The sequence below is a fragment of the Xyrauchen texanus genome, chromosome 25 (assembly GCF_025860055.1).
Source record: "Xyrauchen texanus isolate HMW12.3.18 chromosome 25, RBS_HiC_50CHRs, whole genome shotgun sequence".
NCBI lineage: Eukaryota > Metazoa > Chordata > Actinopteri > Cypriniformes > Catostomidae > Xyrauchen > Xyrauchen texanus.
The window spans coordinates 30,953,792-30,972,626 of record NC_068300.1 but is presented as its reverse complement, the minus strand read 5'-3'; the positions used below and the strand labels follow the sequence as shown (position 1 = coordinate 30,972,626).

The following is an 18,835-nucleotide window of genomic DNA, read 5'->3' as shown; positions in this document are numbered from 1 at the left end:
ATTTTGAATTTGAGCGGAAAAACAAAAACTTTTCTAGGAAAAGTAATTTAGAAAGTAACTTAAAAGTAAAATAATTAGTAATGGGATACATTTTTAAATTAAGTAATCAGTAAAGTAATCAGATACATTTTTAGAGGAGTAATCAGTAATTTGTAGTGGATTACTTATTTTGAGTAATTTCCCCAACATTGCACAACTCACTATCAGTAGCGCTAGAGGGAAAGGTGATTACATTTGAATTGAAGAAAAAAATAAATGCGCTTGTCAAAAATTCGTCAGGGTTGATTTCAGGGTACATGAACATTCAGAAGCAACATGTCAATTTCAGTGTGATCTCGTTGGCCAAAATTGACAGCTTACGTGTCATGCCCTCATTCTCATTCATTGCATTTTGTTGGGCCTATACAATTTATGATGATTTTTAGGGGTGTGCAGCAAAGCCATTATCTGTATTTGTTTCTGTATCTGTTCATATGGCAACATTTTCTGTTTCTGTCTCTGTATTCGGATAGAAACGGGTGTGGGCGGAGCTTAAACTGGAAGTGCGTCAAAACTAAATGAAATTTTTCTTACAGGATGAAGCTGAAAATGTAGGCTACATTAGCTGTGGAATATGTGGTTAACTGTGGTTTCTCAAGGTATTTGTCTGTGTATAACAACATTATTCTGAAGGCAGGAGATGTCAAGCAAAATGTGAAATGTCAAATACACATTTTGCAGTGAGTGAATAATAAATACAAATTAAAAACATTAAAGAAATACAAATAAAATCAATAAAGCCTACAAACAGGTGTTGAGACCCATAAGTCTATCAGAAATGTTTACGATAAGATGCCATTATTTAAATAACAATAATAGTAATAATAATAATAATAATAATAATAATATGCTAATAAAAATAGTCTAATAATAATAATAATGTTAAATTTATATAGTGCCTTTCCAGAGTTCAAGAACACTTTAGCACAGTTTAAACAAGAATATGGAGTATGTTGCAGTTTCTTCATTTTACATAAGGGGGAATATTCAGATAACAGATTGTGGCAGACAGGTCTCTAGTTCGTCAGAAAGGAGGAAGTGGAAATCCGGTTATCAACCAAAAATAATTTAAATAAACAAAACATACATAAAACTGCTTTTCAGCATATCAAAAACACATGCTGTGTGCATCTCTCTCTCTCTCGTTCTCTGGCATCTCCGGCTCCACCTTATCTCTCTCTCTCTCTCTCTCTCTCTCTCTCTCTCTCGCGGATTGGGGCAATTCAGCACCAGGCGTGCATCCTCACTCTTCGGCCATGCCCTCCTCCTCGTCACATAGATGAATAGGCTACTCTATGGAGCATTTAAACCTTTATGGAGCATTTGAACCTTTTTTTCCTCACAAAGTCTTAACCAGATAATTACTTTAATCGCTGATGTGGATATAAATATTGTCAACTTTAAGAGACGGATACATGTAGACGAGAAACCGACGTGAAATCATCACTTCAGGTCAGGAATTCAACATCGCGCTCAAGTTTAGGCTACAAATAAATACATGGGAATCACGTGTGAATCGTGTGATACATTCATAGACATTTCAAGAAGTGGAAAGTGTATATGATGTCATATCTTAGTTAATGTTACAAATGACAAGCTCCAGACGCACACAATTAACACACACCACAAACGGAGTCGAGACCGCGACCATTTGATCCGAAATCACACTGTGCGCATTTCCATTCATAAGGTTTATTCATACACTAGAAATATTGGCAGCACAGATTCATAAATTAATTGTAAATTTGTATATGTTTCTTTATAATGTCACTTTATTTTTATGCTTCTTGGATAATCAGTCATACAAATATTTTGTATATTATTCGGATTAATCCATTATTTGTTTTGAAGACATTATTCATGCCGTTCCTAATAAGGTATTCACTTCAGGCACATCCCTTATGATTTTAATCAATCATTTCTTATCATTTTGTATGCTAACCAATTTTGGTACTGTGTTTGGATGCCACTTTATGGGCTTGATCTATACCACACATCTATCACAACCTACTAATACTATATAGGCCACCTACCCTGAGTCTTCTGTGTAGTTAGAGAGGATATCTATCCCATCCTTTTGCCACAGGATCTCCAGCTCTCTTCTGAGGGTTGGGTCGCACTCGACATGGCATTCCAGTTCTGCCATAGATCCTCTTCTGACCTTCATGTCTTGAGGAGGTTCCACAATCCTAGTTGAATCTATCAACAAAAGACCTTTATTCTAAATATCGGTGGCCAGTTTGTAGAGGAAGGTTTTTTGATTAAAGAATATGCTTAACCTTTAATGAAAAGTTCAGCGGTGATGCTTGCTGTGCCCTCAGAGTTGTTTGCCAAACATTTGTACTGGCCCATGTCTTCCATCTCAACTCTGTGAATCTGCAGGGAGCCATTCTTTAGGAGAGAAAATCTCTCCCCATCTACTGAGCCCTCTGGGTCTTCTTTTCTCCTACAAAACAAACATTGAGCCCTTCACAGTTCTTCTGAAATAGAGGCCCTTGGGAAGGGCCTTTTCTGAAATGACTACAGATGCACTGTTGATAAGACTGAACTCAGTGTAGCCTAGTTTCTTTTTTTTTCAACATGACTTTCAAAATGGACCAAAGGTTTGTGAAAGGAAACTTTTCAAAGAAGAAAAGAGTAAAAATATGAGTGCAAAAGGAGGATCCCTAGAGAGAACAGACATTTAAAAAAGGGCTACAGATCTTTCAGTGTCTTTTCTCAATGCATTGTCCTTTCCTTCGCTTAATGCACTTGACCTAACAGGGTCTGCAGCACTGTTATCAGGTAGATTGTGCATGGCTACTATCACTCACCCATAATCTGAGGACTAGCTGCTGCCATAGGCAGCTATATAAGGGCAAATACATGAATTAACATGTAACAGATATGAGTGAGGAAGACGTTCAGCCCCCAAACTTTTTGGTAAATAATCAGTGTTTCTAAAACCTATGCTTTAAAGGAATAGTTTACACAAAAATATCAGTTCTGTCTTTGTTCATGCACACTCCCATGTCATTATTTCCCAATGAAAACAAAAGTAGAATCTTTTTCGTTTAGATAGTTTATAGTGACCACAGCTGTCACCATAAAAGATCCATGTATGTACATTGTAAAAAGTGTTAACCTGCAGTTGTGTATTTTGACCTTATTTAAAGGAATATTACAAGTTCAATACAAGTTAAGCTTGTTAAGCTTGAGACACAATGGAATTGAATGGGGCCAATTTTTGAGAGTTTAAACGCAGAACCGTGAATCTTGTAATTTTATAAAAGCACTTACATTAATGTGTCTGTTAAATCTTTGTGTATTATTTGAGCTGTAAAGTTGTTTAAATCATAATTTTTGCTACGGACTTCTGTTCTAGGGTTTAGAGCATGGTAGCGGAGTTGAAAAAAAAAAGAGTATTTATCATAATACAAAAGTTATATATGTTAACGTTAGTTAATGCACTATGAACTAACATTAACAAAGATTAATAAATGCTGTAAACAATATATTGTTCATAGTTAGTTCATGATTCCTAACGCATCAACTAATTTTAACAAATGGAACCTTATTGTAAAGTGTTACCGCTTACCTTGTAATGAACATAGAATATTCTTTTAAAATTCTTTTAACTCTTAAAATTAGTTTGTTCTTGTAACCAAGTGTATTTAAGTTAATTCAGACATAATTAATTATATTTTTTAATTGAATAAAACCAATTACTTTCATTGTTACCACATAAAGCACTTTTTGACGACCAACCATTTCCTCATTTAAGTAAATAGGAGATGTACTTGTACAGTATGCCGCTTAAATCCATAGGAAGTAGCTGCATGGGAGTGTTTGTTGACTTTGTTCATGCTCTATTCTGAAGCCATATGATAGATTTGTGTGAGGAATTTAGATTGTTATTCACTGAAAATCTTCTCCCCAGCTGCAGCTCTGAAAATCTCATTCTCCACACATGCTCGAACTGGTGCATTACATTCAGATATACCCCTGGATATAGTGTAAACCATCAAAATATTTCATTAACACAAACACTTGCTACCAAACTCACCAGTGTAGGGTGGAGGGTGGAGAGCTAAAGACTTTGCAGTCCATAATCAGACTCTTCCCTAACATGGTTGCATACTCCAGATAATTCCGTGTCAGAATGAAAGGAGGATGATCTGCAAGAAATCCAGACCATTAGTCAAAACATTTTTGCACAGAGACAAACATCAAACAGCTAGCACAGCATATGGCTCACTTTCTGTAGTGTAGTTTGGAAACAAGGCATGCAAAATGCTCCTGTATTCACAATTAAACTGTAAAAAGCTATTAGCATATAAAAGAGTTTTGTTCTCCAGCCAGCTAGGGGGAAAAAAACTGTGACAAAAGTGGTTTGTACACACACACGCACACACACACATTTCATGTTTTTTTCTATGTCAATTACAAATTAACAGATGCTCCGCACCCTTAAGCCATTATGTGTCACCAAGAGCATCATATCATAATCAAAGCCTAGAAATCTTTAATAAGGACTGCAATCCGTCCTTATGGTGCTATGATTCATTGATACATGTAAATTAGTCAGGTTGTGCATCAGTGCTGACCCATTTTTGCACTCTAAACATCATAATGCAATATTCATTATCTTCCAGTTCACACAGATCAGTGTAGTGTGAGAGGCACTCACTCATGACTAGGATGTTAGCATTAGCAAGTAGCGTCCCGTGTCTGTTGGAGGCCTCACATTGGTATACTGCAGTGTCCCTTTGTTCGGCTCCATATATAATGATGCTGTCATCAACCACTTTGAGATTGTTAGAAGGGAAATCTAAAGAGGAAACAAACTTGAATTGAAGTGTTAAGGGGAGACGCCCGGTGCAATATATCTAGGGCTGTATCTCAGTAACTATAAGGATTTGTGAGAAAAGTACAATAGCAAAAATAAGACAATAGATTTGGTTTTGTCTATTGGTTTCAAATGTCCAGTTCAACACTCATTATTAGGATAAATTAGGATATTTTTGGTGTATTTATTATTATTATTATTTTTAATTTTTTTATATATATATATAATTCCAATATGTGTAGCTGTTAGTTAAACTAATGAGCACAGTGAAACCACACAGGCATATATTTAGGCAAGGGTCAACTGTATAATGAAGGAAGAGTTTAACCAAAATATTTTTAATATTCATTCAATATATAATATCTGTTGGGCAAAGAAATGGTTTGATATTTTTGCATGTAACTACCAGTTTTACTGTTTCATTAATTGTTTTATTTTTTTATGATTATTTCAGTTTAAATATGCCTTAAAAAGTCAATAACCTATAATATGCTGTTTAAGGGCAGGTTCACATTGTCTTAAATTGAATTTATTGAATTAACACTGAATTAAAACATGTTATTTTTTTCATGGGCAATAATGGTGAAAATACCATTTTGTAAGATAACATTGTAGCAACAAGAAACTTGCAATGTGGCCCACTATATTTGAAAAATACATCATTTATTTTCTGTGAATATGACCTTTGTCATCTACAATTGATATATTATTTCACCATGGTTTGTGCATTGTTGATAAATTCAGAGGTGGCCTCATTAGCACGGCTGTTTATGAACAAAGTAATAAAATTAGAAACAACTGATTGTTCTCAAACCCAGTAAATGTATATTTGGAATTGTCTTTGACCAGACAAATTCAGTGAGATGGTCGTGATACAGGTGGGAGACAGGGGTTTAAACACACCATTCAGGGGCTGGCCGTTTCTCTTCCAGGTGATTGTGGGTTGTGGTTTTCCTGTAGCAGAACATTTGATGTGGATGTCAGATCCAGTCGCCGCCAACTGATTCTTCAATGGCTCCTCCCGCCAACTGGGGGGCTCTAAAAACACAAAACATATGTCCAGGGGATTAAAACGTCACCCTGGTTAGAGCAATACTGCCCCCTTGTGTTTTTCATATAACATGGTTTTGCAACTTCTGCATTTATGTTCTTTATATAATCAATCTTTAATTTAATAGAGATTGCACTTGCAAAGAGCAATTTTTAGCCAACAAAATATTTTAGAGCTGAAAATAACTATAAAAATGTATATTCATAATAGAAATTTCAATGAATTTATTTTATTTTTTTTTCTTAATTTCGATAAGATTTTCCAGTCTGGAAATCACCATTTTAAATTTCCCTAAAAAGGTCAGGTTGTCCATGACTCCATAAGAGTTATTTTCATCAAATGGACGTGTTCCTTTTTGACTAGAATCATTCTCAGGATAACGTCTCAGACTTCTCAGAGTCTTCTCAACCCTGTATAAATTATAATAATACATATTTTGAACCTAGAACATGACTACATACCCTCTATAACAACGTGAAAATGATGGACAGCTTCACCAAGAGAATTCTTGGCCTTGCACATGTATTTTCCTTCATCCTGTTCTGTGACGTCTGGTATTGTCAGAAGCTTTCCATACTTCATGATATTTGCACGCTTTGGTAAGCTGTCTGTCATCTTCTCCCATTCTATTATCGGCGTGGGCCTAAGAAAAGACCACAACAAAGTGTTGACGCTACAGTTACTCTCTGCAGTCAGTGGATATGCTTTGTTATCATGCAGTGTGAGTCCTCTATTGAGTTGTCATAGAGAAGTGAACTCACAGTCCTTCTGCAATACACTCCAGTTCCAGCTCTTCTCCTTTCTTTAGGTAGGTTGTCATATGACTGGAGGGCTCCAAAAGTTGCGGTTTCCTTTCCTGAACTAAATGGTGGCAAATGATGGTAAATAGCTTTGACATGAAAATCATGATAGACAGTAACACTTCCTACATTGGCAGAGTAAAACAGGAAGATGCTATTTTTTTTCCCACATTTTTAGAGTAGAGCATGATTCAAACTGACAACTCCAGAAATAGATGATGAAGGAGTGAGTGTTGAAGATCGACAAAGCTTTATCTTAATGTCACATCTTATGGCACAAAGAAACCCTGACATAATAAGCATGGTAAAATAAAGCGAAAAACAACAACAAAAAAACTGATGAAAAATGAGTTAACATGAAATAACAATGAACAATACTTTTACAGCATTTATTAATCTTAGTTCATGTTAATTTCTACATATACTAACACATTTTTAAAATCAAAAGTTGTATATATTAACATTAGTTAATGAACAATTTTAGTTTTATTAGCTAACATTATCAAAGATTAATAAATGCTGTAACAAATATATTGTTAATTGTTTGTTCATGATACCTAATGCATTAACTAAATGTTAACAAATGGAAGATTATTTTAAAGTGTTAACAAAAAAAATATTAATTAATTAAGGTTTTGCATATTGTAATAGAGCATATTTTGAATATTTTACAAATTTTTTGTAAATACAAAAATTACTCACCACTGAGGCTATCACCCCCATGGCTTGAATTTGCTAAAAGAAAAAGAGAAAAAAATGTGTGCACATTTTAAGCTCATTCAAATGGTAATAACTAATACAAACATGATGAAACATATGTGCACACATGCAAATGTTATGTATATATTGTACTTAAGCCACACTTTTAATAACTTTTAACCAACTGGTCTAAAGGTGATTTTATTTACTGGATGTATGAAGTCAGTTCCCAGAGTGTTCACAAACGTGTCCTAGCAGAGTAATCACATGTGTAGTTCATCTCATTATCTATGGAAATGTTCCACTAACTATTGATGATGAGAAAAATCTTTCTGTGTTCATTTTAAACCATACTTTACCAAACATTAATGATTTTAACATTTGAAACATAACTAATTTAAAAAGTGTGCTTGTGCTGCATTAAAAAAAATCATTTGTTGATATTTTAGTATAAAATGCAATGATATTCATATACTTTTAGGCATGGTTTAAAGGTAAGCGATTTCAGCAGTTCTAAAATTTCCACAAACTGACCCGTTGGATTAGCCACGCCCCTTCTTTCCAAAACCTCACACTCCACAGATACCAATTGAGCTTTACTCAGACCAACATCGAGTAGAAACAGTTGTTAAAATGAAGTATAGGTCTCTGCGAAACAATAAGGGGTGTATCCCATTCTGTGGGCGTATTCGAACCAGGATGAGTGTTTCTAAACTATCCTATGAAAGTAGGGAATCTCAATGAAGTAAGTCCATTATACAAAGGGGCCTCAGTTTGTTCCTGGGAGGCAGCAGATTCCCTAACCCACCCCCACCCTAATCATAACCATATGGACCCTGTAAGGCTAAGTACAGGCAAAGAACAAACAGAGGCACATTTCTCCCATAGTAAAGTAGTAATCAGTTGCCATTTCCAAACAAGGATGGGCATTTCTAAACGATCCAATGAAAGTAGGGAATCTCAGTGTAGTAAGCAAATCATGTAAAGTGGTTGAAAAACGGCCATACCGGTTTGAAAACGGCCACTGATTGGAAAAAAATTGGGAAATTGGGAAAAGCGGCAAAATAGCGCCCTCATCTGACAACTGTTATGAATAACATGGCATAAAAATGGCATTAACCCCTTTAACATTTTTGGCTGCACCCACAATTTTCACATTTAAATTTAAAAGCTCACCATTCACACATACTGTGGACTAATTGCAAATAATTTGTCTCATTTTTCAAGCACTACCCTTGTTGTTTCATTGAAAATCTTAGCCTCTGAGTGGACTAGAAGCTCAATCTAGGTGTTATTAGAAAGCTGAGATTCTCCCATTTGTGATGATATTATCATATTTTCTGATGCTTTTGTTTTGCATGCTTTTCCTACAGGATGGCATATTTTGTTCTGAACATCTAAGATATAACATTGGATTATTCAGCCATGAAAGCCCACAGACAAGAACAAAATGGCAATTTTTTTTTAAAACTACCTAAGGTTAATGCAGCTTACAGCAGCAGTGATCATAGCATTGATGAGACATTTGTGTTTAATAAATTACAGTGATTCATTTGAAAATCTTTTGAACTCTGGTATAAGGTTAATAAAATGAACTGTACAATCATATTCCTGAGAGTGAGAACTTTCATTTAATTTCATATGACTTGTCCATTTATGTGCTATGTGAAAGACTTTAATTTTCATATAAATATTTCTACCCCATTACCTCTAAAGGGCGCTCATTTTTATCACAAATGTTTTGAGGCCGTATTTTGTTATTTCAAGTAACATAAATACAGAAGTGATGATATCTCTGACAAGTTCAAATTCTAAGCTTTCAAACGATACCTCATATGCTTGACTTATGTATATGGAAACTTAGAAATTTTAAGCATCAAAATGTTTCACAATATAAAGTAACTTAATCTCAATAATGTGCTGTAAATACAATGCTATGAGATTATGCAAAATGATTGACAGGCAGAAAGTGTCAGAGGCTGTACCCCACAGAAATATTTTTGTTTGCTGTTTTCACTGTCTAGTGCTGTCACAGAGACCACTGAGATATCTCACGACACTCATTTTATTAATATCTTTCAGGGAGTAGGACAATTTTTACAATAATTAAACAGTACCTTTAAGTTAACTTTTGACTTTGAGTTAATTTGAAAATGAATAATGTTTATTTCTATTCATTCTCATCATGTATTTTCCACTTTAAATTTCACAGAGAGTTTTGCAACATACTTTTTCTAACCCTTAGTGCCATGCTGGGTTTCTGGACGATGGTGCGTATCCTGGAAAAGGAGGCAAAACAGCAGTAGTCGTCATGGCTATCAGTCGCCAGTGTATTAGAAAAGTACAGATTCCCATTGAGAGCCATGGACACTCTCTCATTCTGCTCAATGTGCCGAAGATCTGAGGACAATACAGAGAGGATATTTAGATTAACATGAGCAGCAAGACATTGGAGAGGGCAAGCATCCAAACAGCCCAGAAATAGCCACTCCACTCCAGACAGACTGCATGGAAGATAACAGGCAACATGGCTTGAATGCTTAGACTGAGTCAGACATTCTTTGTACACTCATATGAAATGTAGTTGGCTCAACCCAATTAAGCTCCTCTTCTTAAGATATTTAGATATTTATGCATTTGGCAGACGCTTTGGCAGACAACTTACAGTGCACTTATTACAGGGACAATTCCCCCCCCAGAGCAACCTGGAGTTAAGGGCCTTGCTCAAGGGCCCAACAGTGGCATCTTGGTGGTGCTGGGGCTTGAACCCCCAACCTTCTGGTCAGTAACCCTGAGCCTCAACCACTGAGCCACCACTGCCCCAGTTAAGAAGTGAAGACATGCAATAAGGTGTAATAAGTTATCCACACCATAAAACAGTGTGTGGACAGTTCTGGCAGACACTTAGGCTTGTGAAAGATTTGCATTTACTTTGTATTAGTGCTTACAAGAAGGCAAAAACAACTGTGTTAAACCAAAGGAGAGGTTTATTGCTCAGAGATTGCTCTTTCATAGCTCAGGAGATTATCATTTATGTTTCAATTTCATAGTATCAAGTTTGTCTCACACGTTTTTCCTAAAATCTAAAATAAAAGGAAGAATAAAACTAGAAACACATGCGATAATTGAGTACAGAGCTAAGAAATGATAGTGTATTATAGAGTACAGATAATTTGGTCTTGGATGAATTTGATGAGAAAATTGAAATCTCTGTCTTTTGATTGCAGACTTGAAGAGACTTGTGTCTCTGCAGATCAAAAATGTTTCCCAATCAGTTGGAATTTTCAAACCAGGATGGGTGTTTTTCAACCACTTCACAGAATTTGCCTACTACATTGAGATTCCCTATTTTCATTGGCTAGTTTAAAAATGCCCATCCCCTTTTGTAAACAACCCACTGATTACTACATTGAGATTCACTACTTTTCAATAACGTCACACAGTTGGCCTACTACACTGTGATTCCCTGCTTTCATTGAGAAACACCCATCCCGGTTTGAAAATGCCCACAGATTGGGAAACAACCATTATTGTTTTGCAGAGACCTATACTTCATCTTGAATAGTATCTTGGCAAATCAAAGCACAGTTTCAGACATTGTTGTGATCTCTTCTGAAACTCGAGGAGATTATTACAGTGTTTTTCTCAGGTGTAAAATCTGAGAAGCATTAAACTCAAACAAATTGATGAGGAATATCAATATAGTTGTGCATTGCAAGCCCTGTTATAAGATTTGCATGCAGATTTCACTAAATTAAATAAGCACTTCTTTCTATTTTACTGGCTTGACTGAAAGGAATAAACTCATCTTCAAATATCACATATTTTCTGCATGTGTATGACAACAGCATTCTTTTGAACTGCAACGTGTTTACGATCAAAACCCATTATTAGTCAGGACGGTTTTAGAATCCCCGTCTGGCGCCATTAAAATGGTAGTTATATACAGTACAGTCGGTTAAATCATTAAGTATGCACTGCAGTCAGGAAAATATAAAGACAAAGATGACTGACATTTATGAAATGATGACCCTTGTTGGAGCAGCTGAGCAAGTTGTGTTAATAGGTGATGTTTAAACTAACAATTAATTTACTAGAATATTCATATTTATACATTCAGTAGATGCTTTTATTTAAAGAGACAGTTCATTCAAGGTAAAGACTAAATTTTTTTAGTTTGCATGCTCCCTGGGATTCAAACCCATAGCTATTGCGTTGCTATTGCGACACTCTAGTTGAGCAACAGGAAACATAAAAAAAAAGTATTTCTAACAATCAATATTAACCTTAAAAAGAGGTCTCAGATTACAACATCAGGAATGAAACTGATTTAAAGCATCTTGAACTACCTTTGGTCATCCAGTATAGCTGTATAGGTTCAATCCCTTTTGGTGGGTCACATTCCAAAACCACTGAATCACCCTCTTCAACTAACACCGGCTTTAACATCTCTTTAGAAAACTTGGGTACCGCTGTGAGCAAAAATAAAAACACAAGGCAAATTACATTTAAGTTGTCATCAGACCACCAAGCATACAACAAGCAAATGCCCAGACACACTGCTGGCTAATTAAATATATAAATAAATACATTTAACAAGTGGATATTTTAATCTTTATATGTCAAACAAAATAAAACTTACAACAAACTATATTCAAGTATACATGTGAGATTACTTGGATCTTTTTTTTTTTTTCAGAAGAATTATTTGAGAGATTGGTTAAAGTAAAAAGTGTCCAGTTGAAACAATTGAGAGATCTCCATTGTGATTTTTCTTTCTAATGGGGTTGCATAAACTGGTGTCCTTTTGTACGGAAAGAATGGAGTAGGTAGTCGACCAAAAGTAGCTGATTGCATCAGCCAGGGTGGGATGAATCGTTTGATATGGGATTGAATATAGTGCAGGGCTAGGCCAATGGGAGCTGTGTAACGAGTGTCTTGAACTGAATCTTTCTAAAACAGTCATGCAGTGACTTGAGCAAAGGTAAAGATGTGACATGGGAAAAGTTATGGATATTAAAAACAAGTAATAACCATCATGTGGTATGTGCTTGAGGGAGAACACATAGAATATGCAAATTAATTCTTCAAGGAAGATATCTTTAGAAATTCTAGATTCCAGAGTTTCTTTGAGCTCTACTGTATTAGTTTCATGATGTTGTCTGAGAGGGGATATTTATGAAAAATGACTTACTAGGCACAATAAATTCTGCTTCCTCTGATATTGCAGTTCCAAGCGTGTTTGAGGCATAACATCTGTACTTTCCCTGGTATTTCACTTTATCTTTACTTTTAGGTATCACAAAAGACCCACTGCTCTCATCTGTTGTGAGTCGAGGGTCTTTATGTGGGTCAAAATCCATTCCGTCCTTAGTCCAATGGTACCTGTTCAATCCAAAGCACACAACATGCAACTTTCAGCAACATAACACTTTCATTAAACTTATTAGACATACACATGAGTTGATTACTAACAATCAAACAAGATGAAAGTAAGTAAATGGTGTACTATCCCTTTAAATGTCAGACCAAAGTTAGAGACAGGAAATGTTTTACTTTTATAAATGCAGGAGATCTAACTCACGTAGGTCTTGGATTGCCTTTCAGCTTCACACTTAAAGAGGAAGCTCTCATCATACAGCAAGGCAATTATAGAGCCTGAGGTCTGACCGGTGATGGTCGGCAGCTGCTCCACTACAGGAAACATGTCACAAGATAAAAGAGCAGCAACATGGTAAATATGGTAGTTTGTGCTAAACATGAAAATCCTCTTTCTGGAGGAGTTTAATGCACAGTAACTAATGAATCTCATGAAACCTGTCAAGAACAGGTTATATGTTTACCCCAAAATCAAAAGAAAGAAATAAGAAACTAATAATGTTATAAAAGTATTTTTTGCACCAAAACAGTTACAATTTAATAATATTTTAGCACTTTCCACCCTATTTTTGGCCTTCTGTCTGAAACGCTTGTATTTTTTCCTAAGCATATCCTTAAAACTTCAACGTAAACGACCACTGATATGATTCATTCACAAGCAATCCATGCTGATATGATCCGGAAAAACGCACATACATAGCCCGAAACACGGTGAAATGACGTTACTGTAGGCGCACTGAGGTGCACATTCCCGGAAACACGCCGAAACGTCAAAGACGTCAATCGTCCATTGTCAAAGATGTCCATCATCAAAGACGTCCTATGTTTACATACACCAGCAATTAAAAATAGCACAGTTGTGTGAAAGAACGTGTCCATGATGTATTTTTGATGACAATAGCAAGAGGCGGCATCTGAATGAGAGACAATTGCTTCTAACTTTCAGCGTTGCAACTTCAAACTGCATCTTTTAAAAGTGTCGAGATACATGATAGTGGTCAAAGAGTCTGTGTAGTTCATGTTTATATACAAAAATTATTAAAAATATTCCAGATGTGTCTCCTTTGGTGTCACACAAGGCCTGCTCTCTTGACTTGAACTGCGCGCCAGTGGGCGTGTCCAAGGGTGTGAAGAAGTATGTTGTGGGATGTCGAAATACAAATGAGCAATGTTTCGCAACGTCACGAACAGACAGATTTCAAAACGAGATGTTTCAGGAGGCTGGCAACTATAAATTCTCTTTTTAGATTGGGGAGGAAGTTTTGAGTTCTGAAATTTACATTATGTTTTTATAGTGCTGTTACCTCTTATATGTCAAATTATCAAGGAAAAGCTAATTCTCTATTTCATGACCCCTTTAATTACTTACAATACATTACTTAGGTTACACATATAGTATTTGTAAAATATATATTTTTACAAAAAAATATTTATTTATAATACAATCAAAACATAAATTATGTTCATAAGTATGTCTGTTTGTGTTTCTTTGACAGCTGAATGGAAAATGAACAAGGAAGAAATATAGACATTTCTGGATTGAAATTTATTTTACAGTATGTGCACTTTCAGTATACTTACAGTGTACTTACCCATGAAAGTACTGAGTAATATTAGATAACTGATTAGGGTTAGGTGTAGGGTCAGTACCTAGTAATTACTATAGCTGTAATTGTATAGGACGTAATTGTAGAACAGTACTGCAAAATGAAGTGCAACCCATTTCTGTCCAATTTGTTTTAGAAAGCAACTTTAGTAAAAGTAAATAAATTAGTAACGTGAATACTTTTACAATTTAATTAAAGTAATCTGATTACAATTTTAATAAGTAATCAGTAATATGTAATGGATTACTATTTTCAGAGTAATTTACCCAACACTGAGATTCACCCTAATAACATATAAAGGTGAGTTCTGAAGAACTTATAGATGTAAATTAGCTAGAATAGTGCTAGTTGTTGTCTAATGTTGCACTGATAAGAAAAACATCTGAGAGAAATCTAAGTGCCAGGGTACTTACCATGAGGAGGGAAATAAAGAGCAAAGGCAGTGGAGAAGATGGCCAACAGGAGCCAGACACATAGGCCCCTGGGACCCCTCATCCCAGCCAGCAGATGAGGACCCCGCTTGGAAGAGTGCAGGAGATGCTGTGACTTAACCTGGTGTCTTATCTAGAGATGCTCACTGACCCCTCAAAGGCAAAGATCTAAAGGGACATACAAGAGTACAAAAGTAAAAACAGGGAAAACATTATAATAAATCCCTTTACAGCAAAACTGAGAGGGGGGTTTGAGGAGTTGTTCTCTGTTGTCTTACATGTTTTACAACATTTTTGATTTATAGCAGGTGAGATGCTTTTAAAACATTTTCACCTGAGGCAGAAGCATATTCATGCAAATCATTGACCTGCCGTAACATTCAGGTACTGCCAAAAACTATCTTTGGAATGTGCAAGCATGACTCTTCCAGGCTGATGGGCGTGTTTAAAGGGGTCATATCATAAATTTTTAAAATATGTTTCCCCTGAGGTCCACTCAAGTTTTAGTAAAATTATTTTTTTTATGAAATTGTTTTTCCTCTCTTTGACCACAAAAATTAAACGGATTAAAAATAAACATCATACACTTGTTTCTACTGTTGGGATCCTTCGGAAGGATATGCAGAGCGGCAGGAACTATGCATCATTTTCCCACATTTTATTTGTTTCGTTAGTTTTCTGTTGTTTAGAATCAGTGCAGGTCCTCTCTATATGCAATATACGCAAGTTTCATAGGGCCCCTGATCCATCAGGGGGCCCCCATGCTGTTGAAAACATTATAAGCAGCCAAGTGCTGGTATTTGTTGCCATGCAAACAGGACGGCTGCATCTGAAATCTAGAAAATGCTGCCTTCGGAGGCTGTATTTGGAGGTAGGATGAAAATAAGATATATACAGTATACAGTATACTACATATATATATATATATATCGATCAGCCACAACATTAAAAAAACCTGCCTAATATTGTTTAGGTCCCCATCGTGCCACCAAAACATCACCAACCTGGATCTCAGATTAACATTCTGACATGATATTCTTCTCACTACAATTGTACAGAGCGGTTATCAGAGTAACTGTAGGCTTTGTCAGTTCGAACCAGTCCGGCCATTCTCTGTTAACCTCTCTCAACAACAAGGCATTTCTGCCGCACACTGGATGTTTTTTGTTTTTGGCACCATTCTGAGATCAGCAGTTACAGAAATACTCAAACCAGCCCATCTGGCACCAACAATCATGCCACAGTCCAAATCACAGAGATCAAAATTTTTCCCCATTCTGATGGTTGATGTGAAGATTAATTGAAGTTTCTGACCTGTATCAGCATGATTTTATGCACTGCTGCCACATGATTGGCTGATTAGATAATCGCATGGATGATTGTTGGTGCCAGATGGGCTGGTTTGAGTATTTCTATAACTGCTGAATGTTATTCTGAGATGCAGATTGCCGTTGTTTTGGCGGCATGAGGGGGACCTATGCAATATTAGGTAGGTGGTTTTAATGCTGTGGCTGATCGGTGTATATATATATATATATATATATATATATATATATATATATATATATATATATATATATATATAATATTTTTTTTTAATTAAAATTAATTATCTAGTTTCAGACATGTGCCAGGTAAAATGAGATGTGTAATGTAGAAGGCATGGCTATGGTTACTACACATCAAAAGATGAAAAACAAGAAAACGTTCCAGGAAATTAGCAATCCACCCCATTAGACTGCTCCGGACACGTCAATGCTTTCGCTTTCTTGGAACAGTCAACATTTTGGCTGGATAGAACTCACACCAATCACAATAATTGGCTTCTCTGATAATTAGTAATATTAATAAGAGCTTTAAAATCGTTAAATTTCTGTTTTGAGTCATTTTTATTATCTACAGTATTTTTAATTATTTTATGTAAATGGAAAACTAAATCTTGTGAAAATAAACTGTCAAAGACTGTTGTAGAGGCATGGCCAACTGCTTTCATATATATAATACATAATATGACAGACAGCTTACTATAGTGGCCCAAAGGAACAGCCGCTTATGAGGCATTTAAATGTATATCTATGAGATGATCAAACAAGAGGGATGTGCTCTTATCACATTTAAAATTATAATTTAATACATATATTATCATAAGAAAGCTCATACTCCAGTTCTCTAACTTCTTTATTAGACCATACTATATTAGAAATACCACATCGAAAGTAATTTCTTAATTTGTGTCAGGAGTTCACACAGCTAAGTTTAAAATGTCACTGACTTACTGACGTAATAGCAGAAGAAATCTGGTAAAATGGATGAAAAAATTGTTGTAGCGTTGTGTGGGCACCCGGAACTGTATGACACAACGTCATACATGTACAGAGACCAGACGAAAATAGATAGGAAAGGAAAGTGAGCGAGGAAGTTGGACTACCTGGTAAATTCTGAAAATATGCGCGTCTACTTGATTCCAGCTATTGGTTGTACTTTACTACGAACCAAGTCATAGAAGCCCCTCCTCCTGTCCTTTTCCGGAAGAGAAGGGGGAATACTCGCGGGCTCACGTTACTCGCGTGAACGTGAGTTTAAACACAAATTTATAATCTAGCGGTCAAATTCGCACGAGCAATGCGAGGTGAAAATTCTCTTTGTGTTGTATATGAGCGCACCATTATAACTTTTAGTCAGTCCACAGTGTGCACATTTAGTGAAATATGATAATATGTTTACATCAGATTTCTTGAGAAAAAATATTTTTCATATTTTCTGGTAAATTTTGTGATCGTAAAAGCATTCAACTATAATAATTTTTCAAAAAGCTAGCTGGCACTAGAGTGCTATTTTTGGCTAGCACTTAGCTGTCAATCAAAAATGTATATCAATGATTTCATTGTTTATTTGTCTTACTCCCTTTTTTATATTTATGTTATCCGTCTTTCAGTCTTCATTCATGTAATTTTGTTCATTGTTTTATTGTTTAATTATTTGATAAAACTTTTAAATTACTAGTCTGTAAACTAGCTGATACCACTACTTTGCCCAGTTACTGTGTTAGGCCATTTCAAATGAAGCATCAAAATGTTTTATTATCTGACGTTCAGGGACAATTCTAAAGTTCATCAGTAAGACCAGCAGCACCAACGAGAAGCATGTTATGTACAGCTAGCTAAAGCAGGCACAAGTGCAGACCACAGTAACGTGTAGCCAGCAAGTGTCCTGCCAACTGACCCAACAGACTGGCCTAATGTTCTTTTCTCCTTTTATTTATTCAAAATTGACACCTCATATACCTTTGGCTTATTGTCAGTATATAAAAAAAAATACTTAGGTTGCATAGAATTAAATAGTTTAACAATTAAATTGTTTTTGTACTACAAAACTTCTCTTTAAGACAGGCTTAAGGGGTGGGGAGATACATTTGGGGGTTACAGACACACTAACTGGCACCTCCAGCTCCCCTTTATCTCACTCTGCCGCTGATTCAGCCGGCGTGCATCATCATGGCTTGGCCACGCCCTCCTCCTTGTCACAAACTGCAGTTATTAATCTCTTTAAATTGTAATCGTCCAGATTAATTTGCATTCAAGAGAAAGGTGATCATGATTGAACTGATGCAAAAATGACTTATGGAGGTTGTCGCTTAGAAGTAATGTGGAAGAATGCTTTTGAAAACATTGATTTCCCATGTGATCATGCTAAAGTTACAGTAGGTTTTCAAAGTGCAGTAAACGTTTTTAATCCTAAAAGAACAAGGAAAATGTGATTCCTGAACTGTGGAGTTAATGTGAACCGAAATATATAACCTTTTCAACACAAGCTAAATCTGGTAACTCAGAGGTCACAAGGCTGAAATGACAGATAGATCAGCTGGGATAAGAATCCCACACTGTTTATCTCGCTGAATCTGTGCGCACTGTTTGCATTCACGTCTCTGCGAAGGCTGATGAACCTTAAGTGCGTTCACGCCAGAGGCTTTTTACACACATAATTGCTCACACTCATGAGCT

General features: G+C 35.8%; 1 protein-coding gene across 1 annotated transcript in view; it reads right to left on the bottom strand.

Moving 5' to 3' along the window:
- Positions 1–18,835, bottom strand: part of chl1a (cell adhesion molecule L1-like a) — a 55,943-nt gene that overhangs the window by 32,159 nt on the left and 4,949 nt on the right. The window contains 14 exon segments of the mRNA XM_052091307.1: positions 2,073–2,238; positions 2,319–2,485; positions 4,085–4,196; positions 4,709–4,849; positions 5,771–5,905; positions 6,380–6,561; positions 6,680–6,779; positions 7,421–7,453; positions 9,647–9,817; positions 11,767–11,889; positions 12,612–12,802; positions 13,002–13,021; positions 13,023–13,111; positions 14,817–15,002. Of these exon segments, the coding sequence (XP_051947267.1) occupies positions 2,073–2,238; positions 2,319–2,485; positions 4,085–4,196; positions 4,709–4,849; positions 5,771–5,905; positions 6,380–6,561; positions 6,680–6,779; positions 7,421–7,453; positions 9,647–9,817; positions 11,767–11,889; positions 12,612–12,802; positions 13,002–13,021; positions 13,023–13,111; positions 14,817–14,898 (1,712 nt within the window). The 5' untranslated portion in view covers positions 14,899–15,002.